Genomic DNA, 24,404 nt, shown 5'->3' with positions numbered 1-24,404 from the left:
CTATTCCCGGTCTATATCTTCATTCGAATAGAAGATTCAAACGGTGTAGCTACCCCTGAGGTTTTTGCAATCCACCAACAAGCAGATGTCGACGCAACCCCTCACACTACAAATCTTCATGGATATACCGCAGAACTTCCTTCTCCTCCTTTAACAACCTTAATAGAACCCCTCTTCAGTTCAATGCCTCCCAACCAAGAGAGATTTGGTCCTGTTGCTCTCGTTATTTAACACCAGAAGCATCTCAACCGGACGGAAGGGGGAGGGCCACTCCGCTCCCACCACCCGAAGCACGTCTTGGAGCTCCTCTTGATGCCAATAATGCATTCGAGTTATCTACTTTCCGGGTGTCTGACACTATATCCAACAGCCTCATGAGTGTCTTTCAGGGCTCTGTTCAAGGCTGCCCGGACGAGGGCCCTGTTCCCAGCCTAAGACTACCACTCCAGCAATCATTTGGAACCTTCAATATTGTCATCATTTTCGGTGGCTCGTTCCTTACCTTACTTGTTGTTTAATTTCTCCTCTTCCTCTGGGCTGGCAGAGGGCCTGTCAAGGGTGGCACTGAAGCACCGCGAGCATGGCGATATATTATGCTTCATGACTGAGCTACCCAGGCAGTAACTTTGACTTCCCTTTGTCTTCGCGTCGTAATAGCTGCCCAGGCTGGTCTCTGCACATCAATGGTAGCAGCCTTATTGCCTCTCGAACGTCAAAAACGACGCCATTAGACATTCGAGCAGTCTAACGGTTATTATATAGCCCCACTACGTTCAACATTGCTAGAGAGGCATGGTGCCCCTATCTTAAAGCTTATCTAGCTTTCTATCACCAGAAGTGTGAACGTAGGCCCTATGGAGTTTCTATATGGCTCGCGGAAGATCGGAAAATTGGCTCTCCTGAAACCAGAGGCGCTGCTACTTTTCATTCTTGTATTGACAGCTATTGGTATCCAGTTATCTTCGACCATCCTTCTTTCCGCTTTTGGTACTACTCGGCTTGTCAGGGATACAAACCGAACACTCATGAACGTTGTAATTTCGGCATCAACTAGCAGTCAACAGCCAGGGTCACTCAGCATAAGTTATCTCTAAGGAAACCATGCGGCTGCTGGAGAATAGCAGCGAGATGAATGACGACGATCTAAAGGAGCAACTCGATATCGAGAGCGAGGATTTTGTAGTAAAGATTGGGCGCTCGTCACATGATGGTTATGTTATAGTGTTGAAGGTGTAGCGATAAATAGCGAGTTGATTAGAATTCGATAAACCGGACACACTCTAAAAGCATTGTTATCTGTACATAAGCAATCTATCTACAGCATATAGCAGATTTATTAGAGTACATGGTGTTTGTGACTTTAACTTTTTGTAGCTTTTCAAAACCGTTTTAGAAAATGGTACGATTGAATCCATAGTCAACTTCCTCTCTAGACCCAAGATCAACTAAGTAATTAAGGAGTCAGTGACGGCGGCTCTACATTTTCGGTCGGCCTACAGCCCTATTATATCAGTACAATAAAAGCTCTTAACATAGAGTTTGAACCAGTTCCTGAAGTCAAAGGCGAATTCATAAATGAGCTTAAGTGATTATTGTGTCTAGGCCGAATTGGGCGCAAGGTCACTATTAAAGCATAGAGCCAGGCATTATGCTCCTCGTGTGAAACAGGATACGAAAACGACAATATTTTGAGAATGATCAAGAAGAGGCTGAAAGAAGTCTTTGAGGGGATGAAGATCTCGGCGTTCTGCGCTATACTCAATTCGTGGGCTGACATGAGGCTTTTGAGACCTTTGTCACAATTGTCCTTGACTCTTCGCACCAAGCTCTTCTTTAAGTGAATTTTTGCTGTTTAGACTCTTTTATAGCCATTTCTCAATTATAGTGTTCATGTATACCGGCCATATATATGTGTTAGATAATTGTATCGTCTTAGTTGTCAAGCTCGTTGATTCTTCTAGCTATTATCATCGAAATGTCTAACAGCTCGCCTGTGAACACTGACAAGCTCCGCAGCCATAGGTTCAAAGCACGTCAGAGAGCATGGAAAAGACTTTGCAAGGAGTTAGAGCCCCTCGTGCGCGCAGGCGAAATAAGATATAATACGGTTCTTGGAGCCGGCGGCTTTGGTCTCGTACAGAAATGGACTACGAATCAGCCAAAGATAAACGGGAGAAACCGCACTGTTGCCGTCAAAACAAGTGTTCAAGCCGAGAAGGAAACCTGTTTGATGGCCCTAAAGCGTGAGATATTCTGGATGAAGGTAATGGAGCTGCTCTCTGCCCGTTATATCTTTACTTGGCAAATTAACTGATAGTACCTATGAAGAAATTTACAGGCTGCGAACACCTAGTACAACTAGTAGATTTGCCAAACAAGACTACTACTCTTGAAAATGTCAACAACGAGAATTGCCCAGGGATACCGATTATAGTTATGGAGGAGTTCGGTTGTGGTAGTCTAGATCTCCTGATAAACCGCCTATTTGACGTACGAGGGATGAATTTAAAAGTACCGGACGAGAGCGCCGCCACCAGAGTTCTACAATATATCCCTAACAGAGCATTATGGAGTATATTTTTATGCTGTATGGGTCTCCCTTATGCACGCCATTCGGTGAATTACTGATTATGAAGCACCTAGTGATTCGGGCTGTAATCGGAATGGCTTACCCGCCAGAAGACCCTGAGTCTAGAAAGGGGAAAGTGATTCGTGAAAGCATGAACGACGTCAAGCCGGGTACGCGGCCGTCAAGAATCATCCACAGTGATATAGATGTCTTCAATAGTAAGCCCGTTCCCTCTCACAGCTCTGGACCAATATATGCTAGTGATGCAAGTCTACTGACCCATTCAATAGCCTTTGTAGGGTACTCGAACAAGGATGAGGTTCAAGCCAGACAGGAGGCAGATTCCGAGCACGTTTGGCACCCGATAGTCAAGGTAAGCGCATCATATAAACAATTAGGAAAGCCATGAATTTTCAATGTTCACCAATAACCCACAGATTGCGGATTATGGATGTATGGTCAGATGGGATTATAACTGGAACCGTGAAACGTAGAGATCCCAAGCTCTCCTGACAATGAAAACATCCCCTGACCAATTCATAGAAAGAAAGCCTCTCTTTGGGGTAAAGCTGATTTCAAGGCCCCAGTAAGGTTCTCTCTATTATTGAGTCTTTGAACATGTCCCGCTGAATACTCGCATAGGAACAATTTGATCCAGACGGGCAATTTGGCACTCACACCAATATTTATCAAGTGGGACAAGTGAGTATACACTATATCAGAAAAGACTCTGCATATAGAAAGGGCCTTAGATGAGGATCTGTATAGAGGCGGAGTGGAAAGCACTAATTACTTATTCAGATAATGCACGATCTTATAACCCTTACTCCAGTCGACTACAATCATCGCAAGATGGTAAGTGTTTTCGGTCTGCTCATTATCAAACCTTCTCACATGACGGCCTCCGCGAACGCACCCAAAACACCAACAATTGAACTTAACATTTCGCTGCATATTAGCAAAAGCCTGACATCTAATATTTATGTAGATGAGGATAGATACACAATTCGGCCGAGTATGGACGTACGGTGGCCGTCTGCTAGAATTCCCCAGCGAGAATAGGAGAATCAGGCACAATTGGATCAATGTCGATCACGAGCTACGGGAGCTTGTAGCACTGTGTATGGCTGTAGATCCTATTGAGAGACCTACGGTCGACCACCTCGAGACCATCTGCGTGAGTCGCATAGCTAAGAGTATGTATTCCTTAGAATCATTTTCTTCCTATGCTTGCAACTGGCGGAGTCAGAGTTCTCCCTCTTTTAGTTACCAGCATGTCGCGGGAGCATTCAGAGCTCCTAGAGCACCGTCTACGTTAATCAAAAGAGCAAATCGTTAACTTCAGCGTACTGTAGTGGACCTGGTAAACAGGCAAGTAAAGCTAGGGCAGGTACCAGAGAGCCCGGTATGGGTGGCAGAGTCGCCGGATGACGCCGTACAAAGATACAAGCAGCGGGTGCCCCATGGGCAGGTCGAGCCTGACACACTTCTAACGAAGTTCTATAATGAGTACTTCCTGGAGGATTGGGAGACCCATGACAAGTACGAGGAATATTGGGCGAACGATACGCTTCAGACCCCGGACGTAGTGATGGAAGATGCTCCCTCTGTACGAGTTGATCCTACCCCTCCAGCACCAAAGCCTCCATAGCTAGAGCCCCCAGAGACGCTGCCGCAGCGGACTCATGCCGAAATGGGATCAATGATATTCAGCATGGATGCCCATGACCAATAATGGTTTTGTAATACTGTCCTTGGTTGAGAGTTGGGTTAGCTAGCTTTAATGTCTAGATTTGTTTCCCCTATTAATCATCAGCCTGTCCAGATGATAATCAGGGCAACTTCCCAGGTACCTGAATTGTAGATGCTTAGTTGTATGTTCCTACAATACATACTAGTGTGAGACGTATGAAAGTGTGGCTCATTTGATATACCTCGTAAGGGACCTCGTAAGGTATGGCATATTATCAGTAGGCGATCGTGGATATGACTTTCGAGGCAGCACAGAATCATTGTCATGTTGTTACGCACGGTATACTTAGGAGAGGTCTTCTGAGGTGTAGCAAGGCCAAATCCAATATTCATCATGAAGAAACATTGCGCTACAATAGCTTGACCAGGCCCCCACGAGCCAGCGCGAATGCAAGATCTCGTGCTCTCAGATCTGATGTTATTACGAATGGAGTGCTACGTGATAACACCAAGCCAAGGGAGCGAAACAGGCACATCATGGAACAGATATCAAATTATCAAACTTAGGCGGCCCTATTAGCCGCAAGTGGGGTTTTCTTCGCATCAGACAATTCAGGCTAAATAGATCTCTACCTCGTCACATCCCAAACTACCTAGTCGACACCTCGAGTCATTCGGATGCCGGCGAAATCATTCTCCAAACCAATGACGTCGCGTACATGCCTACATCGCGGATGGGGTTGCGTGCTGAGTGTTTTTCTTTTCTGCGCAAGAGCTAGTTCTTAGTATTCCCCTTACCCCTCAAAGTCCGCCCCCCCACGACACCTACCTAGTATATACGCCTTACTTCGTAGATGGGAGAAAGGACTTTAAACGCGCCAATAAGATGTGGCCCATCAACCAAGATAGGCAAGTTTCCCTCATTCTAGATCCGCCGGATAGGACCGAGTCCCCTTGCTGTGGTGTAATACGCGGACCTGTCCGAGCTATGCCTGCAGAATAACCATGCCAATCAGACGGCCGCTGGGCTCATACAATCGCGCTTCGATCCAGGCTTCAAGCTATGGGATTCTCCGCACGGCGCGTCAGATCACAGTGCACAGTAGATGGCATGATAAGAGGCTGTACATGCACATACATATAGATCCAACACCTTGTGACATCCTTTGAAACCACCGGATAAGCGTGATGGCGCACCCCACCAGTTGGTGGTCGCTTCAAGCATGAGGTGGAGGAGGACTATGATAAATAAGTAGGACGGCAAGGCCATGGCTCCCTCTCTTCGATGGTTTCTATTCCCTACTGCTACTCTCTTTGCGCATCCTACTGCCACCGTGTATGTTTCGACTCTATTTTGCTCCAAGCCGGTGGACTTGTCGAGCCTCGAGTTATATCCGCTTTCAGACCCCAGTACCCGTATCAAGTACAGCCTGTACTATCAAGCCGCACTTCAGACTCGCCAGCACGATAAATCGCAGATTGACCACCATGGGCCCTACCATAAAGTTGAGCAGTGGTCACGAGATGCCCCAGGTGGGCTTTGGTCTCTGGAAGGTGGAGAATGAGAAAGCCGCCGACATAATCTACAATGCCATCAAGGTTGGCTACAGGTTGTTCGATGGTGCCGCCGGTAAGTGAGACCAAGGATAACTGCTATCACAGAATCCTGCACCTTCATCGCAGTCACCAACAAGGCCGATCAAATCCACGCAAACACATGATCAGAATAGAAAACCAAGATGAGAAAAAAGCAAATAGCTCAGCTTGCCCCTCATCGTCCCTTCTGCAGCCTTTACCCCGCCAAGTGGACAGGAATGAAGATACCCCTGCTCGCCGCTCGGAGGAATAGATCCCGTAATGGTGCAAAAATTGCCCTAAGCTCCTAAACCCCAAGTCTTCTCCAAGCCAGAAACATGCACCTCAGCCTACATCACGATTGCGCAGGCTATATCCTCCGAGACCGAAGCTAATCAAGTATCGCGGCGCCAGACTACGGTAACGAGAAGGAATGTGGCGAGGGCATCGCCCGCGCCATCAAGGACGGCCTGGTGACTCGCGAGGAACTATTCATCACGTCGAAGCTATGGCCCGTGTTCGAGGACGGGGACAAGGTCGAGCCTGCAATCCGGCGGTCGCTGTCCGACTGGGGCCTCGACTACTTCGACCTGTACCTCATCCACTTCCCGGGCGCGCTCAAGTACGTGGACCCGTCGGTGCGGTATCCGCCAGGCTGGCATTACGACGGCCAGTCCGAGGTCGTGCGCAGCAACACGCCCATGCACGTGACGTGGGCGGCGATGGAGTCGCTCGTGGACAAGGAGCTGGCGCGGTCGATCGGTGTCTCCAACTTCCAGGCGCAGCTGATCTACGACATGCTGCGGTACGCGCGGATCCCGCCCGCGGCCCTGCAGATTGAGCACCACCCTTATCTCGTGCAGCAGGAGCTGCTGAACCTGTGCAAGGCCGAGGGCATTGCGGTCACGGCCTACTCATCCTTCGGCCCCGCCAGCTTCCTTACCTTCGGCTTCAAGCACGCACAGGCCCTCAAGCCGCTCATGGAGGACGATCTGATCGTCGGGATTGCCAAGAAGCACGGCAAGGAGCCCTCCCAGATTCTCCTGCGCTGGGCCACCCAGCGCGGCCTCGCTGTCATCCCCAAGACATCGCGTGTGAATGTCATGGCGCAGAACCTCGACTGCACTGCCTTCGACCTCGACCAGGCTGAGATAGAGCAGATCTCTGCCAAGGACCCTGGCTCTATCCGTTTCAACCAGCCCTCAAATGTGAGTTTTCCCTGGCCTTTGTAGTAGAGGTATTGTGCTGATTGTGGATTTCTTGATTAGTACTTCGAGACCGACAAGTTCTGGATTTTCGGTTAATTCATGTGGATCATTTGGACTTCCTTGCATTAGCACATATTGACATTTCGGCATAGTACCGTATCAGGAATCATCTGCCCTGATGGATGATCTAATTGCAAGAGATATTGAAACTTCACAGGATAGCTCAGCTTTGGATGAGCTGTAAGCTCTTTGGGATACAGGCATGTAGAATGAAGTAGTATAGATAGGGAATAATACCCTTTCATATCGCTGTCTCAACAAACGTTATAAAGCGTTAAGGGAGTCGAACATACTCCTTGTATGCTGAAGGTCATGAATCTGATGTTTTCGATCATCAAATATGATGGTCTAGCAACCAAGCTCCGAATCACATCTATCCGTGGCAAGTCTTGAGTCTGAACCCACATACGAATTCCACATGGACCATTGAATCCAGCTACGGCGTTCCAAAGCAAATGTTTTCCCAAACTCCATGGCTATGCGGTATAAAATACATGCTTACACGCGTAGTTGAAAGAAATAACCTTAAGCAGATTTAACGAAGGCTGTGGAACACACGTCAGACACGCTATATCGCCACAATGTTGTTAAACGAGAAATGCAGGTCAAACTCACTGGCATCTATTTGCTGTACCTGGGGCAGGGCCAATCGGAGTTTGTTTCGATAGAGGGCTGGCTGTCTTAGTTGGATGGGATTGCCTTCAAGATAAATTGTTTTGAGATCTTCCTTATCAGCCAGTTCTCTTTCGACGTCTGCGAAATCTGACACTTGGTTATAGCTTGCCCATACTTCCTCGAGCTTTTTCAGCCCACCTAACCCTTTGAAGTTGGCAATCTTATTGTTCGATATTTCGAGTATTGTTAGGTTAGGGCAGCCTTCTATGCCTTCCAGAGTTTCTAGTGCGTTATGTGACACGTAGAGCTCCTCTAGTTGTGGCACTTCCCGTAATGGAGAGAGGTCGGTAATGCGATTTGACTGGACACTCAGCAGTCTCAGTTTTGGCAAACCCCCTAGGCCACGAAGCTCGGTAATCTTGTTTTTGGCTAGCCATAGCTCCTCTAGATTTTTCAATGCGTCGAGATTTTGAATTTCCCTGATCCTGTTGGAGGCGAATTCGACCTGACGCAGGTTCACCAGTGTATCAAGTCCCTCGATCCGGCTGATTTTGTTGGAGACAAAATACAGATCAGTCAAGTTTGTGAGCGTTTCGATGTTCTTGATGTGTTTTATTTTGTTGAAGCTGAGATCAAGCGAAGTGAGCTTGGTCAGCTTGTCCAATCCTCGCATGTGCGAGATAAGATTATCATAGAGATCCAACTCCTCAAGGGTTGCGGCTAAGGCTGACAGCCCGTCAATCTCTTGCACCAGGTTTTGACGAAGATTTAATCGCTTGGCCTGTTTGAATCGTTCCAAGCGTAAGGCAGGGATCGAAGCAATACGGGACTGCATCAGACTCAGGTCATCGGTGTCGGGGTCTTCATCATCAAGCAAATCTAAGAGAGGCAAAGTGGTCAGTCGGAGCGTGTCTCCAAGAGCACATTTGAAGGCAAGAAATACCCTGATCAGCGGAGATTTCCTGGCCGGGCAGTACATTCTCGGTATCGGAGTATTCTGGGTCGGAGAGGGCCTCGGGATTTTGGATCAAGGCGTTGCGGTCGACGCGTAACTTGCCGTCCCAACCTTTGCTGTCTCTGAGACTATGACTTAGTTGGGTGTCTGCGCTCTCCTGGTGATCTCCACTCGAAGCAATCTCCACGTGCGACGGCGACTCTTGGCTGTTCCCTTCATTGGCGTGATCTTCCATGATGTATGGCGTTGCGCGTGTCAGAGCTTGCGTGCTCGGGGACAAGTGGGATGAGTAGTTGATCCAAGCGAGGCAAAGTACGTGACCATAGAAGACGCAATACAGAGACGCGATACAGGGATGACAGGAAAACAGGAAGACTTGGTGTTCAGTGATAGAATCGGGAGATGTAAGGTGCTAGAAAAAGCTGTGGCAACCCTGGCGATACAAGAGTGTATAGTAGGTAGGTACTTCAGCGGCATGAGGGGCTCGGGGGTGCTGTAGAAAGGCGGGGGAACCTTCCATGTGAGCTTCGCAGGCACCTGCCGGATGTCCACTTTATTAGGCTAGTACCGAGATCATCAGAATCCATCACGTACTCGTGACAGCAGGTACGCATAGTTATCACAATTTCATGTTATGTTTTTGTTGTTGAACTCGTCAATCCACTTCCCTGTCATATGTAGGTGGTGAATATAAGTACCTATACGGAGAGCAGACAGACTTTAGAGTTGAGGTAATCAACCCGATAGATACTTACCGGCAAGCAAGTTGCAGCTTAATCTCACTTTCAACTTATTCCTGCATACCATAGTGGCATGATTGCTTTGAATTCAGTCTTGATTAAATATAAATTAAACACATGATAGCACTCAGAAAGATGCATGCGTTTAACTGGCAACTCGTAGCTCAAATCAAGGCTAATATTGTCTTCGCTCGTTGTTTTCGACGCTCGTTTCTCCAGAAAGGCCTGGCATTTCTCTACTCGAACCTCTGATAGGTTGGTTAACTTGACATGAGTACCTAGGTAGCTGAATCATATAAGCCGAGTACACGACGACCTACCTATCCAGTTTGGAGTTTGAGGCTTCATACGTTATCATACAATTATGGTCCTCACTCTAGACACACACACACGGCTTAATGTTCAATGCCAAGAGCTCAACGAACGTGTTCAACAGGGATAACCCATGTCGTCGGTCTATTTTATTCTAACCCACGGGTGTTGGCGCAGCAGGACATCTTCCTCAATGTCTTTGTCTATATCACAAAGTCCATCGGCCCTGATCTCATCTCTCCGTATCTCTATGGTTTTTATAACGCACATGGGCTCAGGCGGCCTTATGAGGACTGGATTTTCGATCACAGAGATGCACCGCGTTGTGGCCGTGTCACCCATGTCGCCTGGGACGCTCGTTCTATCAAGGTTTGTGTATCTCTTGCTGGGATCCTTCTTTTGCCCACGCCAATGACCCAGAACGCTTCCATCGAAACCGTGATTTTGAGCCCACTGCCCATAGCAGTGTAACACTCTGGCGAAAGCGCTAGCAAATGCTGTAGGTACAGCCGGGAGCCCGTATACAAGGATAACACTGCTCATTTCGCTGAGGGCCCAGAAGCGAATCGGGGAAACGGAGTAGGTAGAGTCATCTGACTTTGAGGACGATTGAATAGCAATTAGTTGGAAAATAGCGGAAATGGTACCGCTATGGAATGTCTTAGCACTGAACGTACCAACAAGATGGTAAAATTCGGATCCGAGTTCCAAGTTTACTTACAATAGTCCGACAGCAAAGATCACCGCCACACCAGCTTTCTTTGCCGTCGATAATGCTGGGCGCCAGATGACTACTTGTGGGGTGGCCATCAAGACGATATCCGATACCACATCAATCCAAGCTATTGCCTCAGCAGCCTTTGGGCTGAGACATGTACCCTTCAGTGTCCGGTCCCAAATAAATTGATGTGGTGTGCATTGTATGCTCTCAACAATAATGGCAGCAACATAATACGTGATGTTCAACCATATAGAAATGTAGCAGAGCCAGTAAAAAGCACTGCGAGGCTGCGGCGAGAAAACACGCAGCCACTCCATAACTATAGCCACCTTAAGGGGAGCAATTCCGGCGTTGTAGAGAACTCCAGCAATGAACACCCACTATGGTCCGCATGTGAGTTGGGTAGCAAGACAAGACACGGGTCGTTCTTACATATGAGAATCCGATCCTATCCCCAACAGTCACATCCCATTGATGCACCCACCAGCCTATCTCGACCCGTGACACATGGAGCAAACAGTAAACAAACCCTATATACAACGCCTCCATCGTAATGCTGTTAGTTCGCTAGATGGCAGAGGATTCATAAGATTGACTTACAAAGCCGATAATCACAAAGGCTTTTGTCAAGTTAGTCAGTAACTTTGTCTGTTTGAAAGGTGAGCAATTCCACACCTGCTTCGAGTCTTCCCCTCCGCTGCTTCAAAATGTACGTCCAGTAATGAACCCGCGCCAGAACGACAGATGAGGTTATGGTTATAGCAGCAATGGCGATTCCATCGGCAAGCGCATTCATATTCCGAGGATTCGTAAAATTCGGCTCAACTCCATATGGGCTGTCCAGTGCCGGCTGAGCGAGCAGAGCCCCGCGACCGGCATCATCCATCACTATATCACCTGTCTGTATGCGAACAAAGGCCCCGAGGATAGAGATGAGAATCCAGGGCGAGAAGTACTCAAGCCATCGTAGCGATGAAGTGGTGTTGAGCAGACCGGCCGCTGGGTTTCTAAATGGCGCGCTCGCTTCCCGTTGAGCCCAGACCAGGCTTTTCGTCCGCTGCAATGTTCTGATAGGAAAATGTTGGTGAGATTGGGCCGCTGTTGGTAAGCATGCTGGGGCGCCTCAGCACGCTTGATTTGATCGAGTTGGAGACCGATACTGTATCTGGGAGGTGTGCATGTGTGGTGTAGGGGGGATACTACTCTAACACGCGCAGGCTAGTCAACTGCGTATCACCAATGCAACGCAAGATATTCATAGTAATCTCAGCGAATGATCCTGGGAAGATGTATGCCTCCCTAAGCCGTCTGGATGCTTCATTACATGTTGACTATTCCATGGTTATCGTTTTATTAAAGAAAGCCGCGCGATGGGAATGGACCATTGCTATAATTTGATTTTAGCGTACGCGAGGTCGTTGTTGTATGGACAAGACTTCAAAGGTCGAAGACAACTCATCACCAAGGCGCAAGGGTCGCAATCCTTCTAACGCTGGTGCACAGCTACTCCGCCGCATGTCGAGAAGCTTCCTTTCAGTCCCCCAACGCATAAGACCCCCAGCAGCCCTGCCTCCAGCATCGTCAGAAATAGTACTAGATCCTCCGGCCGCTCGTACATGTGGTTTTCACTCAGATGGACCTCGTCATCCAAGAACGGCCGACGACAATTGGTTGCATTACCGACCCCATCGCGCTAATCCATCGACACCGCGCCGCGACCCACCTCACCTTGTGATGAATGCCTGGATGACCGTCGAGATGCGACTTTCTACTTTCGACGAATTCCGACAACTAATCTCACCGAACTAGCGACTCAATAGGAATTGGCGAGCGTTCGCAACTCTTCGGAGTCCCAGTAACGGGTGTTAAATGCGTCTAGTAACGCAATGTAAGTCCGGCTCTTGATATCAGTGGCTCGCCGAGACGATTTCACTATCTTGACCTACGTGGAGATGTCAGTAGGAGAAGGCTAAACGACGTTGCATGTTGAAGCTGGTTTATTAGGAGCATCATCAGATCCGAACCTCGATGTGTGCCGATTGGTCTCTAGCTACCTCGTGTCAAGGTAGTTAAGTTGAAACCGGTAGGCGTTTTCAAGAATGATCCGCGGCAGACCTTCTGCCTTTCCCGAATGCTACATTGGGGCGACTGCACTGCATTTTTAGCCCCGTGGAAGAGGACTCCTTGGTTGCGTATCACCTACGGCATAATCAAATCCTTTAGTAGTCGACTGTTAACCTCAAGCTTTGACTTCTCATGATATAGAATCCTATCTAGGCAGCTTATAGTATCATCGAAAATCTTATAAGTTCATCGTGACAACTTTGTAAGATCTATATTCCTACCTATTAGCTAAATTGCCTAGCAAGACCTGCTCAACGGACTTGTTGTACCTTACTTGGAATTGTGTAGAGCAAAACCCGCTTCAGTAGTTGCAGACTGTGTTAAATTGACTTGAGCTACTTGATCAAAGAGTAATGCGATGCCATCTTAAACTCAAAAATAAAAGCGATAACTACACTAGTTGGAATCAAGGGTCTTCTGACCCAGTTATGCCGTGATAGCGGGTGGAACTTAAGATCGCCCGGGCAAGTTGAATTAGCCAACTCGAAGTAAACGGCGGATGCGTACATACCCAGCGTACGAACCAAAACTATGGATTCAAGCATACAAAGTCGTGATTATGAATTCATATCAGAATCAAGAAGCTGTAATTGGGAATCACCCAACTCATCATTTTCCTTGAGCTACCTAGCCTAATATTCAAGCTAATTTGTCGCAGCAGCTGTGCCAAGTTGATTCGTGTGGGAGTTTAAGTGTAGGTACTTAAGTACATAGGTAGATACCTTGGTACTTGTCTACTCTGAGTGGTGTGCACTGACCACTTCGGCTGCAGGTGCGCTATCGATCTACAGCCCACAAACCTATCTAACGAATTGCTAAAAAAATTATGGTAAGGACCCCCTCCACCGCGAAATTCCCCAAACCCAGCTTCAAAAAAGCCGGCACTAACCTCACAGCACAACAACAACCTCACCGTCGACGACCGTCCATTCTCCCTTCTACTCACCACCCCAATCCGAGCGACAACATGGCTGATCGAGGCGATCGAGGCGGTGCCCGTGGAGGTTTCGGTTCCCGAGGTGACCGTGGCGGCGACAGAGGCCGTGGCCGTGGACGTGGACGTGGCCGCCGTGGAGGTCCCAAGGACAGCGACAAGGAATGGATGCCCGTCACCAAGCTCGGCCGTCTCGTGAAGAGCGGCAAGATTAAGAGCATGGAGGAGATCTACCTGCACTCTCTCCCAATCAAGGAGTACCAGATTGTCGACCACTTCCTCCCCAAGCTCAAGGATGAGGTCATGAAGGTACGGTTTTTCGCCAATTCGGTCGCCTTCCCAATCTAGACGACAGGGCGCTCGATGCGCCTTGTGCTGCTCAGAGAAAAACTCTTAGAGTTATCTACTGAAAATTGGCGTGCTAATGTGTATTCTTTCATTGCAGATCAAGCCCGTCCAGAAGCAGACCCGTGCCGGTCAGCGAACCCGATTCAAGGCCATTGTTATCATTGGTGACTCCGAGGGCCACGTTGGTCTCGGTATCAAGACTTCCAAGGAAGTCGCTACTGCTATCCGTGCCGCTATCATCATTGCCAAGCTGAGCGTTATCCCCGTACGACGTGGTTACTGGGGTACCAACCTTGGTCTGCCTCACTCGCTCCCCGTCAAGGAGAGTGGAAAGTGCGGTTCCGTCACCGTCAGAGTATGTGGACCTGAAGTAAAACTGTGTTTGTTGAGCTATGGTACTAACTAATCCATAGTTGATCCCCGCCCCTCGTGGTACCCAGATCGTCGCCTCCCCCGCCGTCAAGCGTCTCCTCCAGCTCGCTGGTATCGAGGATGCCTACACATCATCTTCCGGCTCAACCAAGACTCTAGAGAACACCCTCAAGGCTACCTTTGCCGCCATCTCCAACTGCTACGGTTTCCTGACCCCCGAGCTCTGGAAGGAGACGAAGCTTATCCGCAGTCCCCTCGAGGAGTACGCGGACACCCTCCGTGAGGGCAAGAAATACTAAAAAGGGAAATTACGGGCATACGGCGTGGATCTCTTTTCGGGTTTTGTTAATTTGCATCGGTGCCGGGTGGGCAGGCATCGCATTGAGGTAGCAAAATAAGCACCTATCTTCTGACCATCTGGTTTCTCTCCTTTTAGACAGTGTCCCTTTTGATGACATGTGCCTATCAACGTTCTTATTAGCCCACCATTTGGGTAGGTGACTTTGTAACTGCCGCGGCTGGCTAGTTTGCATTGAATGCTGCTCTCAGTTCTGTGGAAGCACTGGACAGTAACGGCTCACCTGGCGCCTCTGTATGCCAAACAGTAGACTATGTTGACTCTAATAGCTACAAGATTGACTCATACCAGACGCGATCAGACTTGACTCTCTGTTCAATTACGAGATCATCCACTGAGCTTGCTCTCTATCTTCACACTCTGGTCTGGCTTAAGTTTCCCAGGTGATACGAAATGGTAAGTATTCGCTGAGAGCACTGATATGTAGGCCATCATCAACTCAAGATCTCGTAGTGTCGTGCGATGAGGGCCCTGATATAGGATCTGCATGTGTCTATTGCGCGTTGTTCTTATTCTCCTCAAGTACTTTCCTCATACCACTACCTGGATCCTGCCCGGTCGTTGTTTCTATGTTGGCAGCGCGCAATGGAACGGAAACAGCAAACATGAATCCTCAAATGATGGGCAGGAACACTCGTCCTAAGGCCAGGCGAGATGCATCCATCTTCCATTACCTCTATAATCTCATCATTCCTCCTTGATCTTAACTCTCCCTCAACTCCAATCCATATCCCGTCGCTTTTGGTGTTTTTGGACTTCAATTTTGGCCCGATTTTGAAAGTTCTCCTTCATTAACACCATCTTAGCCCTTCATCTACTGCTCCTCTCTTCGATCCACGGACTTTAGTTTGTCGAACTATCGTGTCTCGGCCAAACGCGATGCCGCCTCAATCTCATTCTCCGCCCATAGCAAGATGCCTACTAGTAGCCACTCTTTTTACTCTTGTGTTTTTCGCTACAGTTTCTCTTTCCGACAGCTTCGCCTCTCGATCATCCCAAGATAGCAACTCTTCCACAGAAGATGAGGTGCCAGAACCGGCTCTTGAGAAACGTCTCCTTGGGTTGGGTGGTGTCGTTGGCCTTGTACCTAGCCTTTTAGGAAACATCGTTCCAGGAGGCATTGTCAGCTCATTGATTGCCCAAGTCACGGCCGATGTCAACAGTCTGCTACCCATACTTGATGACCCAAGCGCTAAAAATCCAGATGGTATACCTCTTCTCACAGGCGCCCAGGCTGCAGTGTCTCTTACTGCACAGCCTCTACCGACAGCAGACCAACTAGGTGGGCTTGCTAACAAGCTTGGGGGCATTCTCAATGGTATCGTTCCTGTAGCAGCACCCAGCATTATAGCGGCAATAACAGAACAGGCCCTCGGCGTTGTTGCGTCTGTTGAAGCTATAGCCACCGATGTTGCCTCTCTGGGCAACCAGATAGGCAGTGGTCAGATGCAAGGCTCGGATGCTCTGGGTCAAATAGGGGGTCTCCTTGGCTCCCTCGACGCAAAGGTTAACGACATAGTCAATGGTGTTACATCTAACCTAGGCTCTGATCTTCCTCTGCCAGTTTTGCAAGATATTGGCCAAGTTATCAGTAGCGGATTAGGCGATATTGTAGGCGCCGCCAATGGCCCTCTGTCCCTTGTTGGTGACCTAATTGAGCACGATGTCTGCGGTGCTGTCACAATTGTTGACGGCGTGCTCGCTACCGTTGCTGGTCTTTGCGGAGAGATACCCTCTGCAGTTGCTCAAGTGTCTTCTGAGCTCGCGACTGCGCCTCTAACTAATTCGGATGCAGTGTTAACTGGTGATGCCTCTGCAACTACTATCTTCCCAATTTCTACAGTCATCACCGCATCCCCGACTATGACTACAGCGTCGACCTTGTCATCTACCAATCCTCCCATCAACAGCACAGGTGGTTCTGGGTCTAACCCGGCAGGCAACGGCGCGACGCCTTCTCCATCAAGTCAATCATCTCCCTCTAACTCGGGCTCAGGGCCTTCTCTTTCTGATACCCAGACATCACCAGGACAGCCACCAGCTGGCTCTGAAGCGTCAGGATCTAGTGGCGGAGGGCCTTCTACGGCTACCTCACCCTTGTCAGCTATCAGCTCTACATCTCTGGGACCAGCCAGTGGATCAAATACCGCGTTGACTTCGCCATCAATGGCTGGCTCAGCACAGCCAGGTGTCGGTGGTACATCGCAAACAACTGCTACAGGCGGTAAGCTTAGACCTATGTTGGAGCTATGATATAAAATATTCTCAAGCATGGGGCTGACAACTCTGAAAGTCAACGGACTCGCTACTGTCACCGTGTATCAGACTACGATCCAGCAGTGTACTTCAGGCGCGATGGGGTTAGTATAGTTTCCTACCGTTTGAAGTGTTTCTTTTCTAACTTGTAGAGTAGAATTGGCCCGACAGTCACTGTTACGCTAGACCGGGGATGCCCTGCAACAGGTTGTGCTCCTAATTCTCAAACAACCTGTAATTGTCCGAATGCGAGCCCTACTCCCCCAGGAGGCAATGGTGGCAAAGGTCCTTGCCCAGGGACTGGATATACGTGTGACGACTGTCTTAATGGCTGGTTCTGCCCTCCCTCTCAAACACCGGCGCAACCTGCGCCTTGTGGATTCGGTTGGCCGTGTGCCCATTGCGAAGGAGGCTGGTTTTGTGCCCCTCCCCAAACTCCTGGGCCATGTGGGAGCTCTAGCACGCCGACCACTGGTCCTACCACTCCAGGAAATCCTGCGCCCAGTAAACCCATTCCTCCTCCTCCAGAGAAAGTCACAGGTTGGAAATATTGTGGTTGCTGGGCAGATGACCTAAAACAGAGAGCTCTTGGCACAGAAACTTTCACTTTAGACCTCCTGACAAACGAAGCATGTATACAACATTGCATCATCAGGGGCTTCCTGATGGCTGGAACGGAGAATGGTGACAGCTGCCTCTGCGGAAACTTTTTGAATGGAACACAGCAGATGGAAGAAAGTGTTTGCTCATTTTCATGCTCTGGAGATGCAACACAAATGTGCGGTGGTTTGAATGCACTGAGCTGCTACAATCCTGATGGTGAACCATACGGTTGGGCCAGCGCCGGTCCTCAACTACGCACCCCGACCATGTCACCACCAGAAGTTGCCGGCTTAGATATTGGAGGTGTCGCCCATACTCAGATAACGACACCCGCGATTATCTTCCCCGCGGGAAATGTAGATGAGGGAAAGCTCATCACCAAGTACGGCAAGACCACCCGCCAGCCCCTGGGTGACTTTCCACGCGATCTCACATTCTCCTCCTCGCCTTTAAGCTCACAATTGACATCAACCCCTTTCGGTGGAGGTGGCGCGGCTCCAGGTCACGGAACATCACCAACTGCTTTAGGTAGTGGCCCAACCCCAAGCATTCCAAGCAACGCAGGTAGTTCTACTGGCCCAAGTATCACACCAGGTGTGTCGAATACCCCGAGTTCGCCCGGTAATCCCAACAATCCCACCACCTCAGTGACTCCCAGTAACTCTAATCCTCAAAGTACTGCGAGCCCTCCCATCATATCAAGCCCTCCAGGCGCTCTGAATAACCCCGATATTTCTACTCCTGGTACCTCAGGTACTCCCAATTCTTCCGGTACGCCTAGCACATCTGATACAACAAGCACCCTGGGTACGTCTTCGAGTCCAAATGGGAGTGGTGGCGCCGCGCCTGGTCACGGCACTCCACTTACTTCATCGAATAATGGAGAATTGAGCACAACGCCCACAGGGGAAAATTTCCCAACGAGTTCAAATTCAAGTCCAGCATCCAACAATCCCGGTAGTAGCATCGCAACAACATCGCCGACCAATCCAAGTGAGAATGCGCCAAGCTCCCCGACAAGTTCAACCTCAACTCCTAATGGCGCTGGCGGAGCTGCCCCGGGTCACGGACAGAGCCCGAGTACGCCCTCAGGGGAAACTCCAGGCTCCACACCTTCGGGGGCGAGTACAACTTCATCAACTACGGTCCCTATCAGCACTACCAGTGCTAGTATAAGCCCTACTGAGCCTGGTAGCCCAGGATCAGAGACTACTGTACCGTCATCTAGTGTACCTAGCGGCTCAGTTCCATGTATTCCAGGGAAAGATGCAAACTGTGCACCAACGCCGAGTAATAGCAACGCCATTTCAAGCTCGAGCCCAGGCCAGAGCCAAGGAAGCACAACTACACCGACAAGTCCTCCAGGCGGCAATGCTGAAAATCCCAGTACCACCCCAGGACAATCCCCAGGAACTACTACATTGCCCTCGGGAGGTGAGAGTCCTCCAGGTTCATCGCCTCCATCTGGTGGAGGCTCCACCAGCGTTCCATCATCCTCACCTCCTTTCAATGGAGGAGGGGTGGCACCGAGACCTGGCCAACCTTCCACGACAACACCACCCGGCGGTAGTTCTATCACCTGCACCCCGGGCTCCAGTGAATCAGCGTGCATTTCTCCCAGTCTCAGTGGAAGTGAGCCGCCTGGCCAGAGCCAACCTACTACAAGTTCACCAAACACCAACTCTCCTGCCTGCTCTCCGGGTTCAAACGATCCAGCTTGTACTTCACCCGGTGGCGGAGGGGTGCCTCCAGGTAATGGGCAGCCTTCAACCTATACATCAGGCAGCATATCAAGCAGCTGCACGGCCGGGTCTACAGATCCGGCTTGTACGTCACCAAATGGAGGAGGCGCTGCGGCACCTGGTCATAATCAACCTACTAGTCCAACCAATCCCGTCGGGGCGTCTGGTGAAAGTACTACATCCATCCCAAGTTCAAAAACCTCAGGCTCAACTACAGGTAGTACACCACCTGGCAACAGTGGGCCGAGTTCTAGAACAACTCCTCCATCACCTGGGAGTCATGGTCTAACTACTACAAATCAAGAGCCATCGCCGCCACTAGGTTCGAGTGAAGGCACTCAAGCTAGTTCTTCTACTCTTTCAGGATCAGGATCAACACCTGGCGGAGCTGGTGGAGTGGCACCAGGCCACCAGAGCCCTACTACATCGTCAGCGGTGAGCAGTGACCAAACCTCTTTGACTACTTTGATTCCTCCTGGAGGATCCACTGGAAGTGTCAATCCAACAGAAACAAACCCAAACCCTTCGACATCCAACGGACCGACATCTTCACCCAATGCTCCGGGGCAGTCGAACCCTCCGAACTCAGCAGGTACTGGTCCACAAACATCATACACCTATCCACCCGGTCTGGTCCCATACGGTGGCTCATCGCCGGCCATGACGACCTTGGCATCGATGTTGGCATGGCGTGAGCCTGATGGAGCAGCAGGTGCTCCTACCATGTTACGTCCTGCAACCATGCACGATGACCCCGATCTGCCACAGGAGCTCCCCACATTGGTGTTCGAAGAGGCCCCGACAACTGCAACGACATTCTCGCAGCCGGCTGATCCGCGATGGCAACGCATTCGTCCAGTTTACGTATGGTAATACAAAGAAATAGAAGAGCCCCGTTCAGTATTACAGGCGCATCAAGCAATGTTATGTATAATAAGTTGGGATGGACAGGGATAATCAGATAAACAAGTATACAGGGAATTTACGTGAGAGTGAAAAGAAAACACGAAAACAAAAGGGGTCACACGTTCTTTGGAATGAAAGCTTTACTAGGGTATCTATCAGCCTATGCAGTTATCAAAGATCATAATTTGCTCTCTTATTACTCCAGGGAAGTTGGGGCTACCTGGCCGGTTCAGATAGACGAAATACGTTATGGGGTTTTGGACGAGGGCTTTGATAGGGATAGATAGAGGACTCGCGTGGGTAGTAGATACCCGTGCGATATTATCATTTAATCAATTGTGTTTCTTAAGTGAAGTTTGTATTTACCTGGACTATTCTCAGTTGATTAGGGGTTGAATGTTTAAATGAACAACTGACTCGATTGTGGGTATATTGGATTTACTACTTGATGATTATACGGTGAGATGTAAATAGGGGTATTCAAGGTCGTTCTTCTAGGCTCATATTTGTTCTCGTGCTCATGTTTTTTGCATAAGCTATCGAAGGGGCGATATGAATATGGCTGAACAGCTTTGTCTTGGGAATGGTGTTTAGCACTTGTTTACCTTAATGGTAAATAGATACGTGTATGTGCATATTACTAAAGATAACCGTGTTCTCTAAGCACGACATCGTTACCAGGACAAAGTTATCAAGTCCTCAATTGGCAGAGTAGTGTTTTCTATTTCTTTTGAGAGCCTGGCATCACTAGCATGAGTTCTAAACAACCTGGTTACACTGACAGAATAGAAGCGAGGTCCACGTGTATACACGAACGAGGAGTAGCCCATTATTTGCCAACATGGAAATGCGAGTTCGGGTTCGGAGTTGGAACACTGGAGGACCAGACAAGAGTAGGGTTGGTGGGCATACAGATTCTTAACTTTTATTCTCCGAGGCTCGTGAAAAATTCCATCTCCAAAACCGCAGTGGATAAATACAAGGCGATTAGCAATAGGTTGAGAAGGGTGAGTTCATGGGCGCACCCTGATAATTATCAAATTCATTTCAACGATAAACAGTGAACGCCACAGGATTCAGGTCGGGTATCTCGCAACGTCATTCATTCTTTTTTGTTCTATTTTTCGAGGTTCTTTCTTTGCGCCTAAGAGTTAGCTAAGGAATGATTGACATTGAGAAAGGAATGACCTACAGTTTAGACTAGGTTATGTCTCCTTCGGGGGATCTTTGATGATCAGATTATCTGAAGGTTGCACGCGCTGTGCCCACTCCCTATTCGCACACCCAAAAGTTAGCCTGTGCTACGAAGAATGCTATGCTGTGTTTAGATCAAGGGGACTCACGTCCAGCTACCGTCGTAAACTTTGCGTTTCTCAGCTGAGCCATAGCCAGCCTCCTCCAGGGCTGTGTCGACGACCGCCGCCGTTACACCGGTCCCGCAGCTCGAGATGATTGGCTTCGAGGGGTCAACCCCCTTCTGCTCAAAGAGCTTTCTCAGTTGGTCCTTTGGCAGGAATGCCTTGGTCGTGGGGTCCAACACGTCGCCGAAAGGAATATTGATTGAGCCTGGGATGTGACCCGATGACAATCCTTCTCTCGGCTCCGGAGCCGCACCCGTAAATCTACCGCTTGGCCGTGCATCAAGAATCTGGACTCCCTCGGCGCCCTCCTTGTTGTAGTCCTCGGCCACTTCTCGTACTTCCTCGTAGCTGGCGACCTTGCTCTCCTCAAGCTGGGGGATGGGATAAGGATTGCACTCGATGGTGTACATGTTGCCGGACTCAGTTGGATATCCTTCTTCAACCCATTGCTTGAAGTTGTTCAGAATGTGTACTTTAGGATGACCAAAGACTCGAAGTGTCCAGCCAACTCGGGGGGCACTGAATATGCCAACCTCATGGTGATCGTAAACAACGACAGTGTCGTCCTTGCGAATGCCCAAAGCGCTCATAGCCTGGGCGAACTGCTTGGCGGTGGGAAGCATATGCGGGTAGGGCGAGTGCTTATCCTTGACCTTGTCGAGATCGAAGAAGCGGGCCTTGGGAATACGCTTCTCAGTGAAGGCCTCGATGCCAGTACGAGGATCATTAGGCATGAACCATGAGGCACAGAGGGGTATAACGCGCGGATCAGTACTGATAGGGGAGGGAGGGCTTGTCTTGAGAGCTTCGGCTAGCTCTTTGGGTGTGACTAGATAGGATGAGAGATCGCGACGGCTGGCCATGTTGGCGATCAGGGGTTTTCGAAAGAGATGTCGGGGAAGAGCAGCACTCGTTGAGCGGAAGATATGGATGGCCGCCATGACGGAGGAGTGGAGTACCGTACCGGTTACCTCGCGTGGTGGAACAAACGAAGCCGAATCAGGATCGCAGTGAGTCTCGCAGGCGATATCGGTGTTGCAATATCGCGTGCTCTGCAGCGCCGGGTTTCGGCGAATCTGCGACCCAGCAGCGAGCGGAGGAGAAGTGACGATGCAGGGTATTCGGAATTGGACGAAGCCGAGAACTGGATCTGCCGAATAAGTAGAGCAAAGAGCTGGTAGAAGAAGACGGACAAGGACAAAGAATTGGCCAGGATGCGGGGAGGTTGAGCTATCTCTGTAGCTTCTACGTCAATTTATCGAAGAACGGGGAAGGCTGTTGCTAGCGCTATTTAGCTCCCGATGCTCAGTATGCTCCTTACATAGTACATAGTATGTAGAAAGCAGGAGTTGGTGCTAAGTCTGACCACTTAAGCAAGATATTTCAATCAAGTTGTTGGGTAGAACAAGGTAGGAATAGAATTCGATGACGAACGTCGACAGGCTCAGCGCTTTTCCTCTTATCATGAATTGCTTCCCGTCATTCGCCCCAACCGCCAGTGTACCTGCACTACACGTACCTTCCCTACCAACATAATCCTTGTATTTCCAGCATGGTCTACGTGTACTTGCAGGTACTTCAAGTACAAGCCAAGGGCTGCTGATAAGTTGCCGGCATGCGAATCAAAGCCTGTGATAGCGGTAAGCTCATGGTCGGAGATAAGCCCATAAGTAGATACTTAGTGATAAGAGCGTATTGGATGTACACGTAGGTAGTGCGGGCGGCTCAAGGTGGGGGGTTTATTTTATAGGCAGGAGGCATGGGCTCATCGTCTTTTATGTATACATGTGTGCTTGGTTTTGTTTTGTTACCCAATTCATAACACCTGCTACATACCAACGTACACCTCTTCTCCAAGGTGTATGATATCAAGAGTCGGTTTAAGAAAGGCTCCGACAAATCACCCAAAGAACGCGGAATGGATAACACTTGAAGCCCCGAGCAAAGCTTCTCAGCTCTCATCTTCGAGGTCACTGCTACGAGCCTTGCTCACAGATTGTCCGAGTGGATAGACGAAAAATTTCCGCCCGTCGTTTACGGCCCGCAAATCGCGCCGCTATGAAGGTCAAAATCAAGAAGTGGGATGCCGTCGCGTCGTGGCGATGGGATCTCCCCGAAGACGATGTCTGTGGTATCTGCCAAGCTCATTTTGACGGCACATGTCCTAGCTGCAAATATCCTGGCGATGACTGCAGCCTCTGTAAGTTTTACCTCAGTCTCTACATGTTCGTTCTTAGCACGGCTAGCTGACTTTGTCAGTGTCTGGGAAGTGTGGTCACAACTTCCATATGGTTAGTGCCGGGCCTAGCTAGAGCGTCCTGGTCCATCCCACACGACATTTTTTTGAGCCTTTAGCTAACAAACAGTGCGTTCCAAAGCATTGCATAATGGAGTGGATTAAGCAAGGTTCTGCTAAGGGGCAATGTCCTATGTGTCGACAAAGTGAGAATATCCACTTGGTCTGTGGCCGACTTGTGCTGATAGATTAATCACAGAGTTCGAATGGAACGAGTCAAGCGGCGGTCAGCAACAGCACCCGGAGACACACGAAGATACCAATAGGCCGCAACAGACACCGTAGCTCAGGTACAGCAGCAATGCTACTCCATGGACAACTGTTGCAGGTTCTAGTCTCACTATTGAATCACGACCATGCTGGGGTTCAATACTAAATGATTATTGCTTGTTGATGAGTCTTCTCATCATATAAGTGCTTTCAGAGCAGCGAGCAAGTGGGTCTCATATTTTGGATTGCATTGATTTCATGTTTTCATGTGCGGAACGCCTCAACTGACGGCGGCAAAGTGGAAGCGGTGCCGAGGCGAGATGAGACAGGTCCACGCATAATAGCAATTGTCCGGTCTTTTATCAAAGATGTTCCCTCCTACTTGCGAGTCCTTAATATAGGTAAGAAAGGTAGGTTTTGGACCGACTTACCTCCTGAATACCACTC

At 49.3% G+C, this 24,404-nt stretch overlaps 7 protein-coding genes across 7 annotated transcripts; 4 read left to right on the top strand and 3 right to left on the bottom strand.

Moving 5' to 3' along the window:
- Nucleotides 1–1,975: 1,975 nt before the first annotated feature.
- F5B22DRAFT_657468 (kinase-like protein) lies at nt 1,976–4,765 on the top strand (the record flags this gene model as incomplete). Its single annotated transcript, XM_047980045.1, has 10 exons — nt 1,976–2,263; nt 2,329–2,572; nt 2,644–2,787; nt 2,860–2,942; nt 3,007–3,059; nt 3,113–3,155; nt 3,212–3,271; nt 3,371–3,424; nt 3,558–3,765; nt 3,925–4,765. 10 exons carry the CDS (start codon nt 1,976–1,978, stop codon nt 4,218–4,220), a joined length of 1,473 nt encoding a protein of 490 aa, XP_047829341.1. The 3' UTR covers nt 4,221–4,765.
- A 984-nt stretch (nt 4,766–5,749) lies between these two features.
- F5B22DRAFT_637419 (NADP-dependent oxidoreductase domain-containing protein) lies at nt 5,750–7,140 on the top strand (the record flags this gene model as incomplete). Its single annotated transcript, XM_047977438.1, has 3 exons — nt 5,750–5,891; nt 6,251–7,044; nt 7,105–7,140. The coding sequence occupies 3 exons, from the start codon at nt 5,750–5,752 to the stop codon at nt 7,138–7,140; spliced, it is 972 nt and encodes a 323-aa protein (XP_047829340.1).
- Nucleotides 7,108–9,168, bottom strand: F5B22DRAFT_285502 (uncharacterized protein). Its single transcript, XM_047970337.1, has 4 exons — nt 8,663–9,168; nt 7,720–8,598; nt 7,607–7,649; nt 7,108–7,124 (listed from the first exon to the last, which is right to left on the bottom strand). The coding sequence occupies exons 1-3, from the start codon at nt 8,907–8,909 to the stop codon at nt 7,630–7,632; spliced, it is 1,146 nt and encodes a 381-aa protein (XP_047829339.1). The 5' UTR covers nt 8,910–9,168; the 3' UTR covers nt 7,108–7,124; nt 7,607–7,629.
- A 126-nt stretch (nt 9,169–9,294) lies between these two features.
- F5B22DRAFT_285286 (uncharacterized protein) lies at nt 9,295–11,588 on the bottom strand. Its single transcript, XM_047970334.1, has 6 exons — nt 11,345–11,588; nt 11,123–11,283; nt 11,048–11,067; nt 10,880–10,990; nt 10,448–10,827; nt 9,295–10,375 (listed from the first exon to the last, which is right to left on the bottom strand). Exons 2-6 carry the CDS (start codon nt 11,241–11,243, stop codon nt 9,871–9,873), a joined length of 1,137 nt encoding a protein of 378 aa, XP_047829338.1. The 5' UTR covers nt 11,244–11,283; nt 11,345–11,588; the 3' UTR covers nt 9,295–9,870.
- A 1,819-nt stretch (nt 11,589–13,407) lies between these two features.
- F5B22DRAFT_285320 (40S ribosomal protein S2) lies at nt 13,408–14,788 on the top strand. The gene is made up of 3 exons (XM_047970335.1): nt 13,408–13,814; nt 13,951–14,208; nt 14,267–14,788. Exons 1-3 carry the CDS (start codon nt 13,539–13,541, stop codon nt 14,522–14,524), a joined length of 792 nt encoding a protein of 263 aa, XP_047829337.1. The 5' UTR covers nt 13,408–13,538; the 3' UTR covers nt 14,525–14,788.
- Nucleotides 14,789–21,203: 6,415 nt separating this feature from the next.
- Nucleotides 21,204–22,977, bottom strand: F5B22DRAFT_613260 (Rhodanese-like domain-containing protein). The gene is made up of 2 exons (XM_047975395.1): nt 21,434–22,977; nt 21,204–21,362 (listed from the first exon to the last, which is right to left on the bottom strand). The coding sequence occupies exons 1-2, from the start codon at nt 22,390–22,392 to the stop codon at nt 21,296–21,298; spliced, it is 1,026 nt and encodes a 341-aa protein (XP_047829336.1). The 5' UTR covers nt 22,393–22,977; the 3' UTR covers nt 21,204–21,295.
- A 532-nt stretch (nt 22,978–23,509) lies between these two features.
- F5B22DRAFT_648141 (anaphase-promoting complex subunit 11) lies at nt 23,510–24,032 on the top strand (the record flags this gene model as incomplete). The annotated part of the gene is made up of 4 exons (XM_047978982.1): nt 23,510–23,651; nt 23,711–23,742; nt 23,818–23,893; nt 23,947–24,032. The coding sequence occupies 4 exons, from the start codon at nt 23,510–23,512 to the stop codon at nt 24,030–24,032; spliced, it is 336 nt and encodes a 111-aa protein (XP_047829335.1).
- Nucleotides 24,033–24,404: the final 372 nt, after the last annotated feature.

The sequence above is a fragment of the Xylaria bambusicola genome, assembly GCF_022495145.1.
Source record: "Xylaria bambusicola strain CBS 139988 unplaced genomic scaffold F5B22scaffold_31, whole genome shotgun sequence".
Classification (NCBI taxonomy): domain Eukaryota; kingdom Fungi; phylum Ascomycota; class Sordariomycetes; order Xylariales; family Xylariaceae; genus Xylaria; species Xylaria bambusicola.
Note: the sequence above shows the minus strand (reverse complement) of the source record. Positions and strands in the feature narration are given on the sequence as shown.